Here is a 24,204-nt window from a genome sequence, read left to right as displayed (position 1 = left end):
GATTGTTACCTTGAGCTATGATGTTATTATTCTTTTGATGACCTGCACATTTAATGATGGCTACCTCAGACGGTAATTGGAGAGCTTGTAACAGTTGGGAAATCGCTTCTCCATGAGTGACAGGGGTGCCATCTGCTCTCAGGAATCCCCTTTGTTTCCAAATGTTTGCATGTACATGACATACGCCATAAGCGTAGGCTGAGTCTGTGTAGATATTAACACGTTGATCTTTAGCTATCTGGCAAGCCATAGTTAAGGCTTTGATTTCTGCCAGTTGGGCTGAACAAGGCTGATCAATTCCTTGGGACTCCAGTAATTCAAAGGTCTCGCCATCCGTGTTTAGTTTAACAATCCCCATACCCGCATGCAATCCCGCGGCATCCCGAAAGCATGAGCCATCCACGAACAGGGTTAGATCTGCATCTATGGCGTGATTATACAAATGTTCTCTGGCTCTCAAAAATTTCTCTGTCTCTGCCACACAGTTATGTGGAGTACCATCTAACGGTGTGGTCAATTTGGTGGCGGGATTCACCGTGTGACAACGTTGTATTGTTATTTCTGGGGCGGACAACACAACTTCATATCCAGTGCGTCTAGCTTGTGTTAAGACAAAACGTTGACTGGTTAGCAGGGCATGTAACTGATGCGACGTGTACAACGTTACTGCATGTCCCATGATTATGGATGATGCTTTTTGAAATGCAAAGGCAGCTGCTGCTAGACCCTGATAGCATGGTGGCAATCCTGTTTCAATGTTGTCAAGCTTTGTACTATAATAGGCCAATGGTAGTTTTCCTTCATTTGTTTCCTGCATTAGTACAGCACAAGCATAACCAGCTTTTTCAGTAACATACAAATGGAAAGGTTTCCCATAATCTGGGTTACCTAACGCGGGAGCAGATTGCATGTCTGTTTTTAGGGCCTCAAAAGCTCCCGTTGCCTCATCTGTCCAGACGAGGAGAGCTGCATTGCTTGTTTGCCCCACTGCTCTAATCATGGCACGCAAAGGTGCAGTTTTTATAGCATAATCACAAATCCACGGCCGACTGTACCCTGCCATCCCAAGGAATGAAAGCATCTGTCCCACTGTTTGGGGTTTGGGAGCCTTGATTATAGCCTCCACTTGGCTTGGGGCTATACATCGCGTGGTCCCACACAACTGTCTTCCCAAGTATTCTACTTGTTGTTTGCAGAACTGCAATTTGTCCTTACTTACTTTATGACCTCCATCTGCCAATGCATGCAATACAATTAATGAATCTTTTTCACACTGTTCTTGAGTCTCTGATGCAATAAGGAGATCATCCATATATTGCACCAATGTACTGGGTATGTCAAGGTGTTGTAAATCTTCAGCCAGGACTTCGTTAAAGATGGCTGGGGACAGGTTCAGTCCCTGAGGTAGCCGTGTATACGTTAGCTGTTGTCCCAGAAATGTGAATGCAAACAAATGTTGTGAGTCTGGGTGCACAGGCACACTGAAATAGGCTGAACACAGATCGATTACTGTGTACCATTTTGCTCCAGCAGGGATGCTTGATAGTATAGTATGCGGATCAGGTACTATAGGTGCATCCATTTCTATTATTGCATTGATAGGACGCAGATCATGTACCAGCCGATACTCTTTGGTATTGTTTGTAGGGATAGGGTAGATAGGAGTATTGCATGGGCTTGCAGTTTTTATTAAAACTCCAGCTGCCATTAGTCCCTTAATTACTGGTTTTATGCCTTCAATAGCCTGAGGTTTTAATGGATACTGCCTTTGGTGAGGCAGTTTTGCTCCCGGTTTTACTTTTATTTTTACTGGTAAGGCTGTTTTTACTAGTCCTACATCCGTTTTGCTTTTGGACCACACCACTGGTGGTATTTGCTCTAACAATTTCTCTTGTTGGGCCGATAACACCATCTGTCCCTCTGATCTAGGATTGAGCTCCACTTTTTGAGCTATAGCCTCATCATTTACTTTTAAATGAATTTGTATAAACTGCTGGTCTTTTGACAGATGTACTTGTGGACTTTCCATGTTTTGCCATTCTTCAACTTCTGAGGCTGTCTTTACCATTGGACCTAGGTCATGGGATTCATACTTTTCTGAGACTAAAAGGGTCACATGAGGTGTGGCATTCGGCACTTGATACCATTGTTGTTCAGCTGAAGTTAGCTTGACAGAAGCTGCGGCCCCTTGGGGGCCTAAATAAATTTCTGTGGTGGTTATGTGAAACAGCCGTTGATTCATCAATGCATCCCAGCAGCATGCATAGTCAGTTTGTTCTTGTTTGGCATCGAACATCAGGGTGACATGTAAAGGTAAACTAGGTGTATATACTGCTTCATAGTGTTGTTCGGCCCAGGGCTTCCATTTTTCCCATTGCAGTTGAAGATTTGAATTTTCTGGTTGTAACTTCAGCCAGTATACCATGGGTTGCACAGGTCGGACCTTGTTTTCCATGTCCATAAGCATCATAATGTTGGCGAGTGCTTCGTCGGGAAAGTGTATTTGCAGTCCTTGATGGGTACACACTATCTGGGTTTGTAGCTTACATAAAATGTCTCTTCCCAGCAAATTCACAGGTGTATTTTGTGAGTATAACAGGGGTGCTTCAATTGTTTTTCCTGCAATCGTTACAGGAAGTGGGCGTGTAAAAGGTATTATTTGAGTTTTCCCAGAGAAGCCGATGGTCTTAATTACAGACCCAGAGAGGGGGAGATGAGCGCCCATTTTCCCTATGCAAGAGTATGTTGCCCCTGTATCCACCATGAAAGGGAAATCTCTGTTTTGTATATTACAGTGACGGTTGGCTCTTCCTTAGGTATCATCGAAATAGCCAATGCCACCGTTTCCCCCTCTGTCTTCTCTAGGCCTCCCTATTGCCAATAGGCAGAGGGTCCAACCCAAGGTCGGGCCGGACAATTTCTCATTCGATGTCCAGGTTGTCCACAGCTCCAACACTCATTAGAGGGTTGATCCCCTATTGGGGGTGTTGGTCCCATAGGCGGTCCCGCTTGACTGTTCCTGGGAGCTGAGTTTTGGAATCTGCTTCCAAATGAAGGTTGGCGAGATCCTCTTCGCCACCCTCCTCTTTGACCTTGAAAGTTCCGTGACTCTCCTCTCCACCCATGACTGTAGGTGGGTCCATTTCCGGGTGTGCCAGTGCTATGGTAGTGATAGTGATGCTCCACTGGTGCTGAGACTTCTCCTGCAGCAGTGCTCCCTGCTGCTCCTTGGGGGCTCTGTGTGGCTGTTACCACAGGTGCCTGTATGGTGGCAGCAGTGTTTGCCGTAGGGCCTAGGCTTGCCGACTCAGAAGGAACAGGGGTCATCATTGGTGCCTGGGTCTTTGTTTTTTCTTTCTTGACTTTGGTTAGCTCTCCCAACTGCATCTGCACCAATTTTTTCGTCAGGGATTTTGCTGCATCTTCTTCTTTTTGTTTTTCTTTCTTGTAGATTTCAAGATGGTGACAAATATGCTCAGAGTATAAAGCCCAATTCATTTTTGATAGTCCCACGACTCCATCTAGGGCTTTCTGAACCTCATCTGGTAGAGCTTTTTTTACAGTTATTTTAAACAGGATTTCAGTTGCTGGAGAATGGTTCCATGCATTTCCTGTTTCCTCCGCCCATCTCTTCTGGAATCGGTGCAGGAACTTCTTTGGGCACTCTTCAGGTGTCCACTCCTCATCATCCAATTTAGAGGGATCCAAGACCTCAGGGTACTTTCTTCTCAGTCCTTCCCACATGGAGTTTCTATAGCGATTAAAGGGGACTTCATCATGTTGATTAGTGCCCATCATTTGTGTTAGTCCAACCTTTCCTGCTAATTCTTCAGTGTCATGTTTTCCCATGACATGCATTAGCAAGGCTTTTATGTCACCTAAAGACAAGGTTACCCCTGCAGTGCCTTCTTCTAAGGCAGTTATCCATCTCCCAGCTCCTTGGGTGATGTCTGGCAGTCTGTTGGCCAGCCCCACCATGTCTGTCCAGCTCCATGGGGTATACACATGATGACCATTTCTAACCACCAATGGGCATATTAGGTCTTCGTCCTCCTCTTCTTCTGTGGGGGCTCCATACTGTCTTCCAGATCGAGTGCGACTGACTGGTTCCAGGCAGTCCATCCAGTCGGTTATATTCTGTTCTAAAGCCGCTATGTCTTTGGCTACACATCGTTGTCTTTGCCTGAGTCGGGCCTCTTTTGCACTCTCAATGATGATCTCACCAGAAATCTTTCGGGTGGGTGGCTGTATAATGTGATTCCCTTGATTGGGCGTCGACTGTTGTAATATTCTTCTTTCCTCGGTGTCCCTATGTCTTTGTATTCTTTCCTTCGCTAGCCGAAGTTGCTCAGCTAGTTCTTCATTATCTCTTCTGGCCAGATCCAGTGTGTCACAGAAGCTCTTGTGCCACTCTTCGGAGCCTCTATAGCCTGTGAAGGTCCAGTCGGCTGACTTATGGTGGGAGGGGACGGTTTTCAGTGGACCTCGATGTGCAGGCGGAGCCTTCAGGTCTCTCTCTTTATCCTCGTCTGCCTCCCTGTCACTGTTATTTGTGGCCCCCCCTGCTGGTCGTGGTGTGCGACCACTTACTTTCGGACTTGGAGACCTTGTATGATCCATTTGACAGACTGAGGACCTGTCTCCTTGTGGCTCTCGAGCTTTTAGTGTCAGTGTGAATTTGCCCTCCACATCCATGCCTTGGTCCTCTTCACGAGTTCCTAATACAAATTGTCCAGCTGTCTTCCCCATATCATGACGTTTATATGGGGGTGGCTCTGCTTCCCAGCTCGGTGCACTGGCTTTAGTCTCTTTGGATCTTTCCTCTGTCATTTTTTCTCTTTTCTGCTGTAGCCTCTGTGCTTCCTGCTTGAACAAGGCCAAAACTTCTTTTTCTTCAGTGCGTTTTTTGTTGTTTTTTACGTTCTTCTGCTGATCTTTAATTTCTTTTTTCTGTATTTCTACCGCAACTGCTTCACACATCACGGGATCAAATGATCCCTCCAAAGGCCATTGCCTGCCCCCATGTGACCTTTTGTGCCACTTTTTCATACATTGGTTGGCCTTAGTGCGTTTTCCTGGATATTTTCTTAGTACTAAGTCTAGCGGGGTACTTTCCCGACCTTGACCTTGAGAGTTACCCATGTAACCCTGACAAACGCTATGTGAGGTGTTTCTATGGTGTTCTGGTAGTCCCTCAGGGGCTGTCCTGATCCAGACCAATAACTTGCTGGCTGTAACACCTGTTTTGTATTTTAAACCCTTAAAAGGATTAAATTTCCAACTGCTATGCCCGTCTTCTTTTTCTTTAACTAAATATGAAAATTTACCTGTTTCCCACCGAACCTTCCTTGGGACCACAGTCAGAGTCAACCTAGGAAACAGTTCTTCACCTGGATCGGTTGGTAGTGTTACTAAATGATTTAATGGTATGCTAAGTTCTTTATTAGGGTCAGCACAAAGCAGCTCCAGCCACGGGGTTAAACCCTGATGCCACAGACGTCTTATCAGCAGCTCCCAATTAATTAGAGGGAATTGTTCTTTCTTTTGCTTCAGATTGATTACCTTAGTAATCTGCCATAATTTCTGATTGATCTCTTGTTCGTCCTGCCAATGTTCTGCTCCTACCCTGTCAAAATAGGTCCTTTCCAGCCAAAAATGTGTCCTGATTCCCTGGGTTTCGATGTCTCCGTCAGTCAAGTAATGTTCTGGGAGTATTATTTCATCATCACTTAAGTCTCCCATCAATGACTGTCCCAAGCATTGATCAGTCTGTCAGCTTTTTCACTATAATCTAAGCTTTATCTCTTTTGATTTATAACCAATTTTATTTATTTAATCCTCTTACAACCCTAACACTTCCTAATGTCTTTGCTCCCGACTTTCTATTTTCCTTCTAATTTTTTTTAACTTTCTGCTTCTAGTCTTTTTCTGCTATATTTGTTTATTAGTTTTCTCTCTTTGAAATAATATATACCTTCTCTGTATTTACATAGCACTCTTCTCCTGTCTTTTTCTTCACTGTCTCTGTTTCACACTTTCCTCTCTGCCTGTCATGCACCTCCCAAGTCCTCCTGTTGGGTCTAAATACCTCCCCCTCGTACTCTTTCACATTAATCTTGTATGTCAGCCAGCCTGCAAATTCTCACAGCTTTACACAGATTACTCTCCACTCTCCCACACACCAATCTTCAAAAGCTTTATACACAAAAATTATTAAAAACAACTTTCTATATATCTCTATCTAGACTTCTGCCACTTTTCACTCCGCGGCTTTAAACAACCTTTTTATTCACTTAACACCAATGTGTTCTGTTTAAGCATGTATCTCTTCTTCACGTTAGACAGCTTCTCCGGCGCTGTCAGCAACTTCATATATTACTTTTTTACAAGCCCTCTTTGAGCGTACAATATTTCATTTACTTCTACGCCTTACCGCGCCTCGCGTGCGTATCCTGTGCTTACTATATTATTTTCACAAGCTCCTTTCTGAGCATACAATATTTCATTTATTTCTACGCCTTACCGCGCCTCGCGTGCGTATCCTGTGCCTTTCTGCACTTTCTTCTACCTTTTTTTTTTTTCACTTACTGAGCTCCTCGTGAGCTTAATGTGCCTTTGCACTGAAAATACTCTTTTTCTTGTCTTATAAAAAACTCATATTACTGTGTACTTAATTACTTATTCTTCTCCCACGCCCCACAAGCGTGTATTTGGTACCTTACTGCACTATTTTCTGCTTCATTAATTCTCATGTATTCTGCACTAACTCTCTATTTATTTTATTATTTTTTTATAGTTTTTCTCTTTTCTTAAAAAATGACGTCCTTTATTGAGCTCTTTTACTTACTGTCAGCTGTGCTTCTTTGCACTTTTCTCTTTAAATCTCTTTATCACGTACGGTATTTCTACTGCGCCCCCTCAGGCGCTTATCTTGTGCTTTCTCTGCACGTATTCTCTTGTTAAACTCTTTTTTCTCACTTATTTCACTTCAGTCTCTGTTAAACTCTTTAAATAACCTTGTATTACCTTGTATCTATTTGTCAGTATACTCCCCTAAATTAACCCCTACAGCGCATGCTATCAGCCGGCACGTTAGTAACGAATTTCAACACCAATTATTCCCCAAGCATCCAGGTTAGTTCTCCACGCACTCTTTCCGCACCAGAGTTCATGAACATTCCTGACCTTTCACTCACACAGACATTCTTTTTCCCGGGAACACACACACCTTCTGAGCATTTTATCTACAAGGCCTGATAATTTTCAATCTTATCTTTTTTAGTCTCTTATCAATTTTCTTAGTCCAGGTTCTTTTGGGTAAGAGGCAATTAAAAAATATCACCTGTCAACTTGGGCGGAAATCCCGACTCACTCCTCCAGATCGTGCAGAAGTTATAAAAGGTTTCTGCTTACCTTTTAGTCGTGATCACTGTTATTTACGGTCTGGAGGGATGAGCTGGACTGCCCCAGGCTGCCGGAATGCCCCTGGACCCTCCTGAAGCTGGCTCGCCAAGTTCTGTCGCGGCTCGTCTTTAGTCTTCTCAGGATGCCGTCTTTTAGATAACATAAACTAATTGCAAGTGATATGCTAGAAAATGACACAACACTTTAGAATAATTCAGCCTTAAGCAAGATAAAATGCACAGAGTTTTTAAGTTTATTTAAGCCTTCGACACAAAGCTTAGACAAACTGAGTCCTCTAGAGAGACTGAATATGACAACCGCGCTCGTCTATTTATTGGAGACCCGCGGGCATCGCTCCTCCTTCGACTTTTTTATTTATTTCATTCCCAAGACATGGTTTTCTATTGGAAGCGTCCTCTAGTGAACCCTAAGCAGGTGTTAGGCCATTATTTCAATGTGACAAACGCTCCCATTAAAACATGAAGGATTTACAACTGATTTTTTTAAAAGACCTTCAGCCACAGGTGCAGCTGGCCTGAGGCCCCCTCCGCACGTGGCCTCAGCCACACGTGCAGCTGGCCTGAGGCCCCTGCACACGGCCTGCGGGAAAGCACCTAAAAGGCCTTGGAAAGCCCCTGACAGACTAAATGACTAATAGAGCCCTTTTTTTGGGTTGAACACCTGCTAGTTCAACCAGAGGACATACAGTTCGGATCAGGACACTTGATAGTTCATCACAGTTCAAATATGGACCTAAAAATTCTTCTACACCAGCTTCACGGAAGCTGCGGGCCCTTCAGCTGCTGCCGGCTCTGATAAGCTCTGTGCCCCAACAGCCTGATGCTCCAACGTTACCTGAAGTCTTGACAGTGGTACTTTCTCCAGAACCACTGGTTCCTTTTCCAGCTCCTGAACTGACCGTCAACCCATCAGGAATTTCCATGCCTCTTCCACAAATGACTCAGTAATGGCACCTGTTGAGATGGCAGCAACATGCTCACCGCTCATTCAGACCACACTGCTCTCTTCAGTTCCACTGACCAAAGTTTCAGTGGGTACCATGACAACGAGCACGGTCATCAGTTCTACCTCAGCACGTATGGGGGTGGAGGCGTCACTTGAGCATGCTCCACGGAGTTCTACAATGACAATGACATCATCAGAACTGCTTTCTCAGCCCTTCTTGAAGCTCTCACCTCAAGCCACACCCACAACACCTGCTTCGCTCTCAATAAAGCTCGAGTCACCTGGATCAGCTCCTTCGTCGACGTCAGCCAGCTCCACCTCCGCACACTCTGCGGTGGATACACCAGTGGCGGCTCCAGAGGGGGTACCCGCATGCACAGTGCAGCTGTCCCAGAGTTTTGGCAGCCTGCTCCAGCATCTGTCCTGCATGCAACCTCAGAACACTGTGACTGTGGATCAGTTAGTAACTTGACCTTTTTCTTCTGGTTAATGCAAATCTGTCTTCATGCCTGTGATGCTGTGGAAAATCCTTGAAAGCACTATGTCAGAATCTGAGACATTTTTCATGTATGCTCCTTATTAAGCTAAAACTTGCCATGTGTTTTATGAGGAGCTACAAACGTATTTCTTTCTTTGGGTCCTCTCCGGAGAGTAATTGTCTTCTTGAGGGAATTAACTCAATTTCTGCAGTGGCTGAGTCCCTGCACAGGTTCCCTACTAAATGTTTCTATTTAAATACAGTTCTGTATTTGCCTGGGCAAATTTTCCATGTCACATTTGTTGAGAGTCATGGTTCTCAAGATTGACCCATTATCTGGTGGTATTTCTTTTCTGCAGTAAGTCATGCTATTGAGGTCTATCCTTGTTGCATTTTTGGGTTAAGCGTTGATGTGCTTGGTGCCTGCATTTCATGAAACTTACTGTATGTTTATCTTGTGCCCCATGTTGATCTAAATCATTCCACGAGTTGGATTCTCTCTGGGGGAGGATTGCCACTTGGAGGAATTGATTTCCTCTCAAATGGTAGTAGAGTCCTTTCATTGGGTTTGGACTGATTTTGTGTTAAAACCATCTAGGGAAATCTGGTTTTCGCATTTTTTGTGAACTTCTGTACCGAACCTCAGCCTGGAATAAACACGACAACTACTTTTACTCCACAGCCTGGTCTGGTAGTTTGTATTGTGGGTCCACCCTCTCCGGGTGCCGGGGTCCCGCCCGGTCTGATAACAGAGACTCTAAACACTGCTCAAAATCTACTAAGCCATTCATGCAGAGGAACAAGTACATGTTCTGGAATGGCCATCTCAGTTCCCAGACATGAATATTATTGAAAATCTGTGGTGTGATATTAAGCGGGCTGTCCATGCTCGGAAACCAACACACCTGAGATGTTTTGTAAAGAAGAATGGTCCAAAATACCTTCAACCAGAATCCAGACTCTCATTGCAAGCTATAGGAAGCGAGAGGCTGTTATTTCTGCAAAAGGAGGATCTACTAAGTATTGATGTATTTTCTTCTGTTGGGGTACCCAAATTTATGCACCTGCCTAACTTTGTTTAAATAATTACTGCACACTTTCTGTCAGTCCTATAAACTTCATTTCACTTCTCAAATATCACTGTGTTTGTCTGCTATATGATATGTTTAAGTGAAATTTCTGATCCAGACAACCAATGATTTATATAGGAGAATCAGGAAAATTATCAGGGGTGCCCAAACTTTTGCATTCAACTGTACATTTGGAACATAAGCGAGATGGTTCTTGGTGGTGTTAACCAAGCAATGAGACCAGAACACCAAATATAGTCTTGGATTATTTTTTTTAATAGAGTACAGAGACTGCAGTTACCTCTCGAAGTTCTATTTACCAGTTGAGGCCCACATCTAGTGCATCTCCTTAAACAGCTGATGTTGGCATAACTGTGGGAGGGGCTTATTCCAGAAATGGTAAACTGCTTCCTCACAGGGAATCTGTTTGGTTTTTGTCCCAGGTGGCAGAGTTGGACCATCCAGATGTACTGAAACAAAGGCTGGACTCACACTTTGCATATCTGCTGGCAGCAACACAAACAGCGTCACCGTGAAGTACAAAAACTACACCTGCACAACTTCAAACATGACACAAGTTGGGATGTGGGAACACGAGACACTCCTACATATGGATGCACATAGGACTGCACTGAGATTCTTCAAATGGCACCAAGATGTTAGAGTCTGGACTCTGTTTGCTTCCAGTGTGTCAATGAACGCTTTTTAATGAATTTTAAAGTTGTTTAAATTTTAAACTAAAGAGTTACTAACTGCAGTACGAGAACCTCTACCATTCTGCAACATTTCAGCTTTATCAGAGCTTTGAATCGCTGTATGTATTTAGAACAAACTGTACGAGACTTGGTTGGAAAGACTGGTTGGAAAGTGTCTCTAACATGTGAAATAAAACTGAATTTTTATCAGATTTTCAATGACTGCTGCCTGGGGAACTCTGGGTTTGCACTTGATCTGAACAAAGGTGAAGGTCCAACTTTACAATTACTTCATGGATAATGCTATAAAGTCACTTGAGAATTGACACTGGCGGCTCTACTGTAGGTTCTTCGCTGTCAGCAAATACAGGATTCCAAAACTAGAATTCAAAAATGGGTGAGCCATGTCTCTTAAACTGTATAACTATTATGAATTTGTCAAAGTGATTCTGTAGGATGATGCACAGAAGCTGAATCAATACTGTGGCAGAGGTTTACTATATGTGTTGGTGTCTGTTGCATGAGGTTTATCCACTCCAGCAAAGTTTTAGCTTACCATATCTGCCAGAATAAAGTGGCTTCTTTTAACAGTAATTATATATTACTTGAAAGTCTCTACAGAATCTGACTGTTTTATTGATGCAGGGAGATCATTCCAGAGAACAGAGGCACAATAAGAGAAAGGTCTGAGAACCTGAGAACGCAAATCCCGGGCGGGTACGTAGGGTTTAATTAGGTCAGCTAGGTAGGGAGGTGCCAATCTGTGAAGAATTTTATAGGCCACAAGCTTAAAATCTGACCTCACTGGGACAGGAAGCCAGTGAAGAGATCCCAAAATGGGTGTAATGTGGCCAAACGTTCTGCTTCGTGTCAAAAGTCTGGCTGCAGCATTTTGAAGCAATTGGAGACCCCTAATGCTAGACTGCGGTAAACCAGAAAATAGAACATTGCAGTAGTCCAATCAAGAAGAGATAAATGCATGAATCATGGTCTCAGCATCGGCCGTAGACAGGATGGGATGAATCTTCACTATATTTCGCAGGTGGAAGAAAGCACTCCTCGTAATATCTCTAATGTGGAGGCCAAAGGACAACGTAGGATCAAAAATTACCCCAAGGTTCCTCAAATTGTCAGTGTGATGTATGACACACAAACCTAGGCCAAGCATTAACTGGTGAAATTGATGCCGATGTCTCACTGGACCAAGAACCATCATTTCAGTCTCATCAGAGTTTAAAAGTAGGAAGTTGCAAGACATCCAGCTTCTCACTGATGCAAGGCAATCTTCTAAGGATTTCATGTGGATGAGATTACCAGCAGTTATCGGCATGTATAACTGAGTATCATCAGCATAGCAGTCAAAGGTAACCCCGAAATGCCACAATATGTGCCAAAGGAGTGCAATATAAAGGGAGAAGAGCAGGTCAGGTATCACGTCAACCAAGCAAGGGCATTCCCAGTAATCCCAAAATGATTCTTCAGCCTATCTAGTAGAATATGATGATCCACGGTATCAAATGCAGCACTGAGATCTAACAGCACCAGAACTGTAGTGGTGTCTGAATCCATTGCAAGCAGAAGATCATTCACCACTTTATTGAGAGCCGTCTCTGTGGAATGATATTTTGTAAAAGCAGACAGCAGTGGCTCAAAAAGATTATTCTTGGTAAGGTAGTCCACAAGCTGCCGTGAAACCACTTTTTCCAGAATTTTAGAGCAAAATGATAGATTTGATATCAGCCTATAGTTTTTCAACACACTAGGGTCAAGATTAGATTTCTTAAGTAATGATTTAATCACCGCAAATTTGAAACATTTAGGAACAGATCCGGAAGTTAATGAGATTAATAATTTCCAGCACAGTTGGCCCAAGAGTGGGCCACAGGTCCTTAAACAGTTTTGTTGGTATAGGATCAAATAAGCAGTTTGTGCTTTTTGTAGACATTACAAGTTTTGTCAGCATGCCTAGTGAGATACTATCAAATTCTGTAAATCTAGGTAATACCTCAGTAACGGCACCCACCTCAATAGTAGGGTGTTGTTGCTGGGTTAGGCATGCTCGGATATGCTCAACCTAATGTCTTCTATTTTATTCTTGAAGTAATGCAGGAAATCTTGTGCTGTAAAAGTAGAGTGAACTACAGGTGGTTGTCCATGTATAAGTGTTGCCACCCTGTTGAACAAGAACTTGGAGTTATGCTTGTTTTTGCCAATCAAATCAGAGTAATAGTGTTGTGTGGGCCGCTGAAGAGGAGGTACTGCTGGCCCACCACCACCAGATGGCGCCCTGCTTGAAGTGCGGGCTTCAAGCACGAGAGGGCGTCATAGCAACCGGGAGTGACAGCTGTCACTCATCATCAGCACCAGTTGTCACTCATCCACATCACCACCACCTTAAAGGCCGGACTGCAGCTCCACCTCCCTGCCGAGAAATCAGCTACCTTGGAGGTAATATTCTCTGCTGTATTTAACACTGACTAATAGTCTGAACTTCTTTGCAGCCGTTTTCCTGTGGTGTTGCCTTATCTGTGGGATTGGTGTTTGGTGTGATCAGCGACGGCTTCGCGTCACACCCCAACCAGATAAGTGGTTAGACAGGAGCTGCACGTGTGTGTGACTGGAGGTGAAGGTGCTCCCTCCCAAAAGAACACAGACTGTGGGATTACTGTGTGTGTGTGTACTCACACTCACCTATGCTGTTTCTGTTCTCTGCCAGCAGTGCCAGGTCTGACAGCTGGAGACGGTGACCACCTGGGGACTCAGGACTTGGCGGCTCCGGTGTTCTTCAGATCCGTTGGCGGTGAGGGCTGTGTGGGATCCGGCTCAGTTCTGGACGGGCGTCTCCTATCCTCAAGCCTGCCCACACGTCACCCAACGTGTAATTGACTGTAGTTCCAAACTTCTTGTTTGTATTCCGTTGTGCACAATTTACAACATTAAATTGTTACTGTTTGGCTTATCCATTGCCCGTTCTTTTACGCCCCCTGTTGTGGGTCCGTGTTCCTACACTTTCACAACAGGATTTCTCGGCCAGCGTCATGGATCCCGAGGGGCGTCAACCATCGCTTGAACAGCCAATGGAAGAGCGAGGTAGCACAGGCGCCAGCAGGAGGCGTGTTAGGTGAGCTGCAGCATATCTTAACCGCTTTTACTGCTCGGATGGACTTAGTTACCGAGCAGAGCATTGTTCTCAATCGAAGGATGGAGGCTCTCACCGCCCAGGTGGAAGCGCATGCTCAGGGCGCTGCTGCAGCACCTCCTCCTGCTGACCGAATGCCAGAAACAGACATTCCACTGGTCGTTCAACGAACCCCCCCACCTTCCCCTGAAGCATACATAAGCCCTCCGGAGCCGTACGAAGGCTGTGTGGAGACGTGCACGGACTTCTTGATGCAGTGCTGGCTCGTCTTTTCACAGCGTCCCGTCATGTACGCGTCAGACACTAGCTGGGTGGCTTATGTTATAAATTTGCTTCGAGGAGAGGCACGCGCCTGGGCTACGGCGCTCTAAGAGCAGAATTCACGGCTCCTAATGACTTACACTGGGTTTGTGAGGGAGTTCCGACAGGTGTTCGACCACCCTCATAGAGGCGAGACCGCTTCAAGCATGCTGCTGTCGATAAGACAGGGGTGTCGGAGCGCAGCGAAGTATGCAGTCGACTTCCGCATCACGGCAGCGCGAGCCGGCTGGAATGCTGTTGCGCTCCGTGCCACCTTTGTAAACGGACTGTCCCTGGTCCTTAAGGAGCACCTGGTGGCGAAGGACGAGCCGCGGGATTTAGGCGGGCTTATCGACCTGGTTATATGGTTAGACAACCGATTAACAGAACACCTGACGGGAGAGAGACGAAGGGCGTGGTCAGGCACAAGCCGTCCCTCTTCCTCCCGGGTCCGAAAGGGAGCCGACTTCCCCACGCTCCACAGCCAGGGCACTCCACATGATGACAGCTCCCCCTGCTGACGTTGCTATGGAAATGAGCAGGGCCAAAAGGCGATCAGATCAGAGACAAAGGAGGCTGATCCGTGGGGAGTGTTTTCTCTGCAGCTCAACCGAGCACACACAGAAAGAATGCCCCAAACGGTCAAAACAGCAGCACTCGTCCTTAGAGACTGGGCTAAGGGTGGGTCACAATACCCACGCGGGGAGACCCCGAAAATCTGCACGTATCCCAGTCACGATCCTGAGTGGGGATCTAACCCTTCACGCCCCAGCACTGGTGGACACGGGGTTGGAGGGGAATCTGCTGGATAGCAGATGGGCAAAGGAGGTTGGGCTCCCTCTAGTGGCCTTACCGTCACCATTGTCGGTGCGGGCACTAGATGGCACCCTTCTTCCACTAATCACACACCAGACACAGCCAGTGACATTGGTTGCGTCTGTAAATCACAGGGAGGAGATTGTGTTTTATGTAACACCTTCTACCTCCCGAGTGATTTTGGGTTTTCCATGGGTGTTAAAACACAATCCCCGGATTGATTGGCCGTCTGGGGTTGTGGTTCTGTGGAGCGAAACCTGCCACCGGGAGTGTTTAGGATCCTCGGTTCCACCCGGTGTGACAGCTAAGGAGGAGGTTTTAGTTCCCCCCAATCTGGCGGCGGTGCCAGCCGAGTACCATGACCTTGCTGACGTCTTCAGCAAGGATCTGGCACTCACGCTGCCCCCGCACCGTCCGTACAATTGTGCCATTGATTTGATACCGGGCACTGTGTTATATGGCTGGGGGGGCCTGGCTGCCGGTTTGTTTCTGTTTTTTGGTTTTCCTCCCAGGTGGCTTGCGTTTGGGACTGAGTGGCTGTGTTGCTGAGGCTGTCAGGACCTCACCCTGATCACCTGCGATTCGTCAGGACTCACAGCTGTGGTGCATCTGGATGGATTGGAACATGTTGGCATTTAAGACTGGAGTGCACAGTGTGTATTTGCCAGAGACTCGACCTTGTGACCAGACGGGTGAGATCGTCGTCTTGGGAGCCATCTCATCAACAGCGGATGCTGAGAACGTCCAGGTTTGATGCACAGTCTGTGAAAGAGGAGGGGGTGAGGTCTCACGCTCGTCAGCACACTTCCTGAGGTACGTTAGATTTTGTGACTAACAGTTATACAGTCAGTAAATGTGGTGTCCCTCACACCTTATTGTATTGAGCTGTTTGTTAGTCATGTATCAGCTTCCAGTGCGGTGGAGTTTTGTGAACTGGATGTTCCATGCCTGCAGGTTTGGAAGCTGATCAGTAATCAAGCCAGGAAGTGTTTGCTGTTTGTACACCTTTAAGTGTTCTGTGTGTAGAGTGTGGACTCACATAATGGTTCCTTCTTTCACAGACTCGGTTGTTGCGGCCACCTGGGGGGTGTCGGCGGGGTCCTTGGGTCCGAAACAGCTTCTGGCTCCGGACCGTTAGCGCTGCTGGGAGCGCACCACGCCAGGCCGCACCTTTTGTTATTATATTTTCACTGTTATGTATTAAATTCAGTTAGCCTTTGTACCGTGCTCTGCTTATTTCATACTGGGTCCTTCAAACGCTGGTCGGTTCTCCGAGCTGCGTCCGACACATAACAGTAGTCTCTGGCCAAACATCATGGACCCAGTGGTAGCAGAGACGGTAACGCGCCGGGAAGGCGGCAGCAGACGTTCAGTGGTTATCCGGATCAGTTGCGGGCTCTCCGCCCGGAAGGTGCGTGTTTGAGAACCCATTACTGGACACTGATTTGTGCTCTCTTGCAGCCGTGTTCCTGTGTTGTGCCTTATCCGTGGGTCGTGGTGGAGTGTGACTGGCGACGGCTTCGCGTCACACTCCGACCGGATAAGAGGTGTAAACGGGAGCTTCAAGAGTGCGTTTGCAATGGGTTCACGCGCACGGCGGAGCTCTGTTAGCACGGGTCGCTGGGCTTCCTGTGTTACAGTCGTAGCCCCGTTTCCCCGGACAAAGGTAACTACTGCGTCTGTTGTATCAGCTCCGGCGTTATTTAGTTGAGCACATTTTGGTTGTGTGTTGCACTCAGCTGCGCACATAAGAGCAGCTCGTTTGTTTTTTCTGTCGCCAAAGGGGTTTTTTCATTTTTTGCACTCTGGTTCCCCCTTGTGGTGACTGAATCACGTTACCGTCAAGCTCTTGAGTAGGAACAGGTGTGTTCCATTTGGTTGAGCTTGACGGTATAACTCACTGATTTGTTTTGTGTTAGTTCATTTTGTGTGGGTGTTTTTGTGTGGGATTTTATTTTTTTGTTGTCCACTATTTGTCTGGGGTTGTGACCCTGCAGCCTGTCTGACAAAGAACAAAAAAAACAAAAAAAACAAAAAAAAAAGGACCCAAACAACTGTGTGTTGGTCTGTTTGTCTTTTCTGTTATTTCTTTTTGTTTCACATCCCCAGGGTTAGATGGAACGGTCCCCTGGGGGGTGATGGGGTGGTACTTGGGTTGTTTTTTCTCTTTGTTTTTTGTTATGCCCTCTCTTCTCCTCTGACTCCAGCCGGGTGTGCCGTAGTGTCGGCATTGCTGGAGGGGTGCAGTTAGGTTGTGCTGGGCGTCTCCCAGGTAGCCTCTGCACCCGGGAGGGGAGGGGGGGGTTTGGGGTGTCTTTTTGTTTCCCCCCCCCCAGTTTCCGCCCTCAGGGTTTGACTGTGGTGTCCTCTGGGGGGGAAAGGGCGTTGGGTCCATCTAGCCGTGGACGGCCGGGGCTGGGTCCATTGGTCGTGAGGGGAGGCGTCTCCTGGGGTTGACGAGTGGTCCTCTGGGAGGCGCTGGTAGTCCCCGTGGGTGACGTTGGATCCCAGAGGGACCTCGGCCGTGGTTATTACTCCTGGAGCTGGCGGGTGGCCCTCTGGGGGGTGTTGGTCCCTACGTGTCGTTTGGGGGGAGGAGGGGGGGTATTTTGGCATTTTTGTTTGTGAGCTCAAGTTTGGGTTGTTTTTCTTTTCTCCCCTTCCCTAGGGTTTGATGGAACGGTCCTCTGGGGGGGGGGGGGGGGGGGTGTTTTAGTATTTTTGTTTGTAGGCTTGGGTTTGGGTTGTTTTTCCTTTCTCCCCTTCCCTGGGGTTTGATGGGATGGTCCCCTGGGGAGGGGGGGGGGGGGTTTTGGTTGTTTTGTTTTATGACTAATCACACATGTTTGGATAAAGGCTGACCGCACAGGTGTAAGAACTCCTGGCCACACCTGTGCTAAGAGACTGTCAGAAACAAGGGCAAAGATGCAGCCAGTTCAACCAGTCTGTTGGAGGATGAACGCAGACGCGGTTTCCAGCCATGGTCCCTGGAGGGGGGTGTTTCTCCTGGGCCAGGTGTGTGTGGTCGCCGGGAGGCTTCCCGTGAGGGTGGGGTACTGTTATATGGCTGGGGGGGCCTGGCTGCCGGTTTGTTTCTGTTTTTTGGTTTTCCTCCCAGGTGGCTTGCGTTTGGGACTGAGTGGCTGTGTTGCTGAGGCTGTCAGGACCTCACCCTGATCACCTGCGATTCGTCAGGACTCACAGCTGTGGTGCATCTGGATGGATTGGAACATGTTGGCATTTAAGACTGGAGTGCACAGTGTGTATTTGCCAGAGACTCGACCTTGTGACCAGACGGGTGAGATCGTCGTCTTGGGAGCCATCTCATCAACAGCGGATGCTGAGAACGTCCAGGTTTGATGCACAGTCTGTGAAAGAGGAGGGGGTGAGGTCTCACGCTCGTCAGCACACTTCCTGAGGTACGTTAGATTTTGTGACTAACAGTTATACAGTCAGTAAATGTGGTGTCCCTCACACCTTATTGTATTGAGCTGTTTGTTAGTCATGTATCAGCTTCCACTGCGGTGGAGTTTTGTGAACTGGATGTTCCATGCCTGCAGGTTTGGAAGCTGATCAGTAATCAAGCCAGGAAGTGTTTGCTGTTTGTACACCTTTAAGTGTTCTGTGTGTAGAGTGTGGACTCACATAATGGTTCCTTCTTTCACAGACTCGGTTGTTGCGGCCACCTGGGGGGTGTCGGCGGGGTCCTTGGGTCCGAAACAGCTTCTGGCTCCGGACTGTTAGCGCTGCTGGGAGCGCACCACGCCAGGCCGCACCTTTTGTTATTATATTTTCACTGTTATGTATTAAATTCAGTTAGCCTTTGTACTGTGCTCTGCTTATTTCATACTGGGTCCTTCAAACGCTGGTCGGTTCTCCGAGCTGCGTCCGACACATAACACGCTGAGTACCCGTCCAGCAGGTTGTACAACCTCTCATGTCCAGAACGCGAATCAATGGAGACCTACATCCGGGACTCGTTAGCTGCCGGGTTGATTCGGAACTCCACCTCCCCGATGGGTGCTGGTTTCTTTTTTGTGGGCAAGAAGGACGGCGGACTCCGTCCATGCATTGATTACAGAGGGCTGAACGAGATCATGGTTCGCAACCGATACCCGTTACCTCTGTTGGATTCAGTGTTCACGCCCTTGCATGGAGCCCAAATTTTCACAAAATTGGATCTTAGGAATGCTTATCACCTGGTTCGGATCCGGGAGGGAGACGAGTGGAAGACGGCATTTAACACCCCGTTAGGTCACTTTGAGTACCTGGTCATGCCATTCGGCCTCACCAATGCGCCCGCGACGTTCCAAGCGTTGGTTAATGACGTCTTGCGGGACTTCCTGCATCGGTTTGTCTTCGTATATCTAGACGATATACTCATCTTTTCTCCGGATCCTGAAACCCATGTCAAGCATGTACGTCAGGTCCTACAGCGGTTGTTGGAGAACCGGCTGTTTGTGAAGGGCGAGAAGTGCGAGTTCCACCGCACTTCTTTGTCCTTCCTGGGGTTCATAATCTCCTCCAACTCCGTCGCCCCTGATCCGGCCAAGGTTGCGGCGGTGAGAGATTGGCCCCAACCAACAAACCGTAGGAAACTGCAACAGTTCCTCGGTTTTGCAAATTTCTACCGGAGGTTCATCAAGGGCTACAGTCAGGTAGTTAGCCCCCTGACAGCCCTGACCTCCACAAAAGTCCCCTTCACCTGGTCGGATCGGTGTGAAGCCGCGTTTAGGGAGTTGAAACGCCGGTTCTCGACTACACCAGTTCTGGTGCAGTCCGATCCCAATCGCCAGTTTATAGTTGAAGTGGACGCCTCTGACTCAGGGATAGGAGCCGTGCTATCCCAGAGCGGGGAGTCCGACAAGGTTCTCCATCCATGTGCCTACCTTTCCCGCAGGTTGACCCCGGCTGAAAGGAACTATGACGTCGGCAATCGGGAACTTCTTGCGGTGAAGGAGGCTCTTGAGGAATGGAGACACCTGTTGGAGGGAGCATCGGTACCATTTACGGTTTTCATGGACCATCGGAACCTGGAGTACATTCGGACCGCCAGGCGTCTGAACCCCAGGCAAGCCCGCTGGTCACTGTTCTTCGGACGTTTTGACTTTCGGATCACCTACCGCCCCGGGACGAAGAACCAACGATCTGACGCCCTGTCCCGGGTGCACGAAGAGGAGGTCAAGACCGAGCTGTCAGACCCGACGGAAACCATCATCCCCGAGTCCACTGTCATGGCCACCCTCACCTGGGATGTGGAGAAGACCATCCGGGAGGCCCTGACACGGAGCCCCGACCCAGGGACAGGTCTGAAGGACAAATTGTACGTCCCACCAGAGGCCAGGGCTGCGGTCCTAGACTTCTGTCACGGTTCCAAGCTCTCCTGTCATCCAGGGGTGTAAAGGACCGTGGCAGTGGTCCGGCAGCGCTTCTGGTGGGCGTCTATGGAAGCCGACGTCCGGGAGTATGTCCAGGCCTGCACCACCTGTGCCAGGGGCAAAGCCGACCACCACAAGGCCCAAGGCCTCCTCCAGCCTCTGCCCGTGCCTCATCGCCCCTGGTCTCACATCGGCCTGGACTTTGTCACGGGCCTCCCGCCGTCCCAGGGCATGACTACCATCTTCACAATAGTGGACCGGTTCTCCAAGGCAGCCCACTTCGTGGCCCTCCCGAAGCTCCCGACGGCCCAGGAGACTGCAGAACTCCTGGTCCACCACGTCGTGCGTCTGCATGGGATTCCATCGGATATTGTCTCACACCGTGGTCCTCAGTTCTCCTCTCAGGTCTGGAGGAGTTTCTGCAGGGAACTGGGGGCCACCGTGAGTCTCTCGTCCGGGTACCATCCTCAGACGAATGGACAGGCAGAGCGAGTGAACCAGGAACTGGAGCAGGCCCTCCGCTGCGTGACCTCCGCGCACCCGACGGCCTGGAGTAACCATCTGGCCTGGATCTTGTACGCTCATAATAGCCAAGTATCGTCTGCTACCGGCCTCTCCCCGTTTGAGGTGTGTTTGGGGTACCAGCCCCCATTGTTCCCGCTAGTGGAGGGAGAGGTCGGGGTGCCCTCGGTCCAGGCCCATGTGAGAAGGTGCCGTCGGGTGTGGCGTATCGCCCGCTCTGCCCTGCTCAAAGCACGGACGAGGGCCAAGAACCATGCAGACCGCCGGTGTGCCCCGGCCCCTACGTATCAGCCTGGGCAGGAGGTTTGGCTTTCCACAAAAGACATTCCCCTGCAAGTGGAATCCCAGAAATTAAAAGACAGATACATTGGAAATTCCCCAAACTCAAGATCCTCAGTCCAGCCGCAGTGAAGCTGAAGCTGCCAGCTTCGCTGTGGATCCACCCGGTTTTCCATGTGTCACGCATCAAACCTCACCACGTTTCACCCCTCTGTACCCCCGGACTGGCGCCGCCTCCTGCCCGGATCATCGACGGGGAGCCGGCTTGGACCGTGCGCCGGCTCCTGGACATCCGTCGGAAGGGCCGAGGGTTCCAGTATTGGTGGACTGGGAGGGGTATGGACCCGAAGAATGCTCCTGGGTGAAGAGGAGCTTCATCCTGGACCCGGCCCTTCTGGCCGACTTCTACCGGCGGCACCCGGACAAGCCTGGTCGGGCGCCAGGAGGCGCCCATTGAGGGGTGGGTCCTGTTGTGTGGGCCGCTGAAGAGGAGGTACTGCTGGCCCACCACCACCAGATGGCGCCCTGCTTGAAGTGCGGGCTTCAAGCATGAGAGGGCGTCATAGCAACCGGGAGTGACAGCTGTCACTCGTCATCAGCACCAGCTGTCACTCATCCACATCACCACCACCTTAAAGGCCGGACTGCAACTCCACCTCCCCGCCGAGAAATCAGCTACCTTGGAGGTAATATTCTCTGCTGTATTTAACACTGACTAATAGTCTGAACTTCTTTGCAGCCGTTTTCCTGTGGTGTTGCCTTATCTGTGGGATTGGTGTTTGGTGTGATCAGCGACGGCTTCGCTTCACACCCCAACCAGATAAGTGGTTAGACAGGAGCTGCACGAGTGTGTGACTGGAGGTGGAGGTGCTCCCTCCCAAAAGAACACAGACTGTGGGATTACTGAGTGTGCGTACTCACACTCACCTGTGCTGTTTCTGTTCTGTGCCAGCATTGCCAGGTCTGACAGCTGGAGACGGTGACCACCTGGGGACTCAGGACTTGGCGGCTCCGGTGTTCTTCAGATCCGTTGGCGGTGAGGGCCGTGTGGGATCCGGCTCGGTTCTGGACAGGCGTCTCCTATCCTCAAGCCTGCCCACACGTCACCCAACGTGTAATTGACTGTAGTTCCAAACTTCTTGTTGTCTGTATTCCGTTGTGCCCAATTTACAACATTAAATTGTTACTGTTTGGCTTATCCATTGCGCCCCCTGTTGTGGGTCCGTGTTCCTACACTTTCACAACAAATAGGTCCGCTTTGTAGCCAGTAGTACATGCTTATAGTCTAAGATGGCATCACGCCATGCAAGGTGGAATATTTCCAATTTTGAACTACGCCATTTCCGTTCTAGACCTCTAGCCTTATCCTTGAGGTCATGCAAGAGGTCATTGAACCAAGGTTTCACATAACCCAATCATATCTAAGTGATGATCCATAATTAGATCATTAATCAACAATGATTTTGAGGTTAGTGATCTTATGTTAAGAAGACCCACACTAAGGACCTCAGTGGGGCTGACAGTTGAACTATTTGGGTTTAGGGGTGGTTCCAGAGTAGCATATATAAGATGCCTGGAAGTAGGTTTAGGTTTTAGACATTCCACGCGAGCTGTAGGTACCAGACATTAAATCTTTGATATTGCTGAAACAGCCAACGGGCCATCCTCAATTTCAACATCATCCAAAGTAGTAATGGGTTTTAAGTTTGAAAAGCACATCCCTCATTGATTTTTATGGACACGTTTATGGAAGCAGGCCACAGTCTCAACTTAAAATATATAAACTATAAACTGCACTACAACACAATAGTGGATTTTTTGCACTAACTTCCCCGCTAAGCTAATAGATTCCACACCCACCTTTGTCATAAACGTTCTCTAATCATGGTCTCTAATCACCTGCTCTGTGGCCTGCTGTAAATTCCTAATGTTACCCTCCCTGTAGAGCTCTATCTATGTTCGCAGACAAGATGGTGGCACCTTCCCCAGTAGGTCAAAGGCCATCCAGCATCAGCAAGCCATAGCAGCCCCAGAGCGAAGGCCAGTTATCAATAAAACTGAAGCCTTGCTGTCTACAAAATTGTGCCAGCCACCTATTCAGGGATGTCAGCCTGCTAAATGCCTCATCATTACCCGAGGAGGGGAGGGGACCAGAGACTATTAAGCGATGCCGACACATCTTTCTGGCAAGGTCACAAGTCCTCTCTATGTCCATTTTTGTGACCTCTGAGTGCTTCATCCTGACATCACTGGTGCCAACATGAATAACTCTGTGACTATATCTCATGACATGTTCCTTAGTCTGTCTTCCCTTCTGCAGCATCAGCACCCTAAGATGGGATGCAATGCCAGGAGCTCTAGCCCCAGGAATACATTTAAAGTCAGCAGGTGTCTGTAACCTGACTTTGCAGGTGATAGAATCCCCTATCACTAAAGCCCGGCATTTCAGCCTGGAGACAGGAGTGGAAATCACTCGTGGGCTCAGAGAATTCACATCAGGCAAATGCAAGGGGGAGAACCGATTCAAAGTTCACAGTGGCGAGTGTGATCGGGGTACCACCACGGGGCACCAAGCCATATGGGGCTTCCTCTGCCTAGCCACAGTCCGAAGGTTGTCCTCCACAGCCGCCGTTTCTAGGCTGATGCTAATGGGCATGCTACCTGGCCCAACACTAACCTCATCTGGAGTGCCCGTAACATCTAACTCCACTGAGCTAAGAAGCTGTTCTAACTTATGGACACGGCTCTCTAAAAGAGCCACCCTATCTTCCAACATCACGCAAGATTTACGGAGGGTGTAAAGTAGTGTATTTTGTGCACTAAGAAATTCAAGAGTATCATCAAGCAAGCACGAGCTAACCAATATTGAATAAGCTAACCACTCCTAAGGCACACACAGGACTCACACAGAAGTGAATAAATTAGTTAAAATTCACAGCAGTTACACTGAAAAAGTAGCAGAAGTATTAGACTTGTAGGAACAGTAAACAGTTTAAAAAAAACCCTACGAGTAAACCACTCCTAAGATTCACACAAGACTAAAGTACTAAGCTAAAATTCATAACACTTACACTGAAAATTAACAGAACTGTTGAACAGGTTAAAAAAACAGCTATAAAAGTAACGGCGGGGGGGGGGGGGGGTAGCTCTCCACTAG

At 48.1% G+C, this 24,204-nt stretch overlaps 1 protein-coding gene across 1 annotated transcript in view; it reads left to right on the top strand.

Annotated features, from left to right (window-relative positions):
• Positions 1–8,371: 8,371 nt before the first annotated feature.
• The window catches only part of LOC117503517 (multidrug resistance-associated protein 9-like), a 132,483-nt gene continuing 116,650 nt past the window's right edge, over positions 8,372–24,204 (top strand). Inside the window, exon 1 of the mRNA XM_034162783.1 lies at positions 8,372–8,829. Coding sequence (XP_034018674.1) covers positions 8,372–8,829 — 458 coding nt within the window. The remainder of the gene's footprint in view (positions 8,830–24,204) is intronic.

The sequence above is a fragment of the Thalassophryne amazonica genome, chromosome 2 (assembly GCF_902500255.1).
Source record: "Thalassophryne amazonica chromosome 2, fThaAma1.1, whole genome shotgun sequence".
Classification (NCBI taxonomy): domain Eukaryota; kingdom Metazoa; phylum Chordata; class Actinopteri; order Batrachoidiformes; family Batrachoididae; genus Thalassophryne; species Thalassophryne amazonica.
The sequence above is the reverse complement of the archived record's forward strand: the minus strand, read 5'-3'. Positions and strand labels throughout refer to the sequence as shown.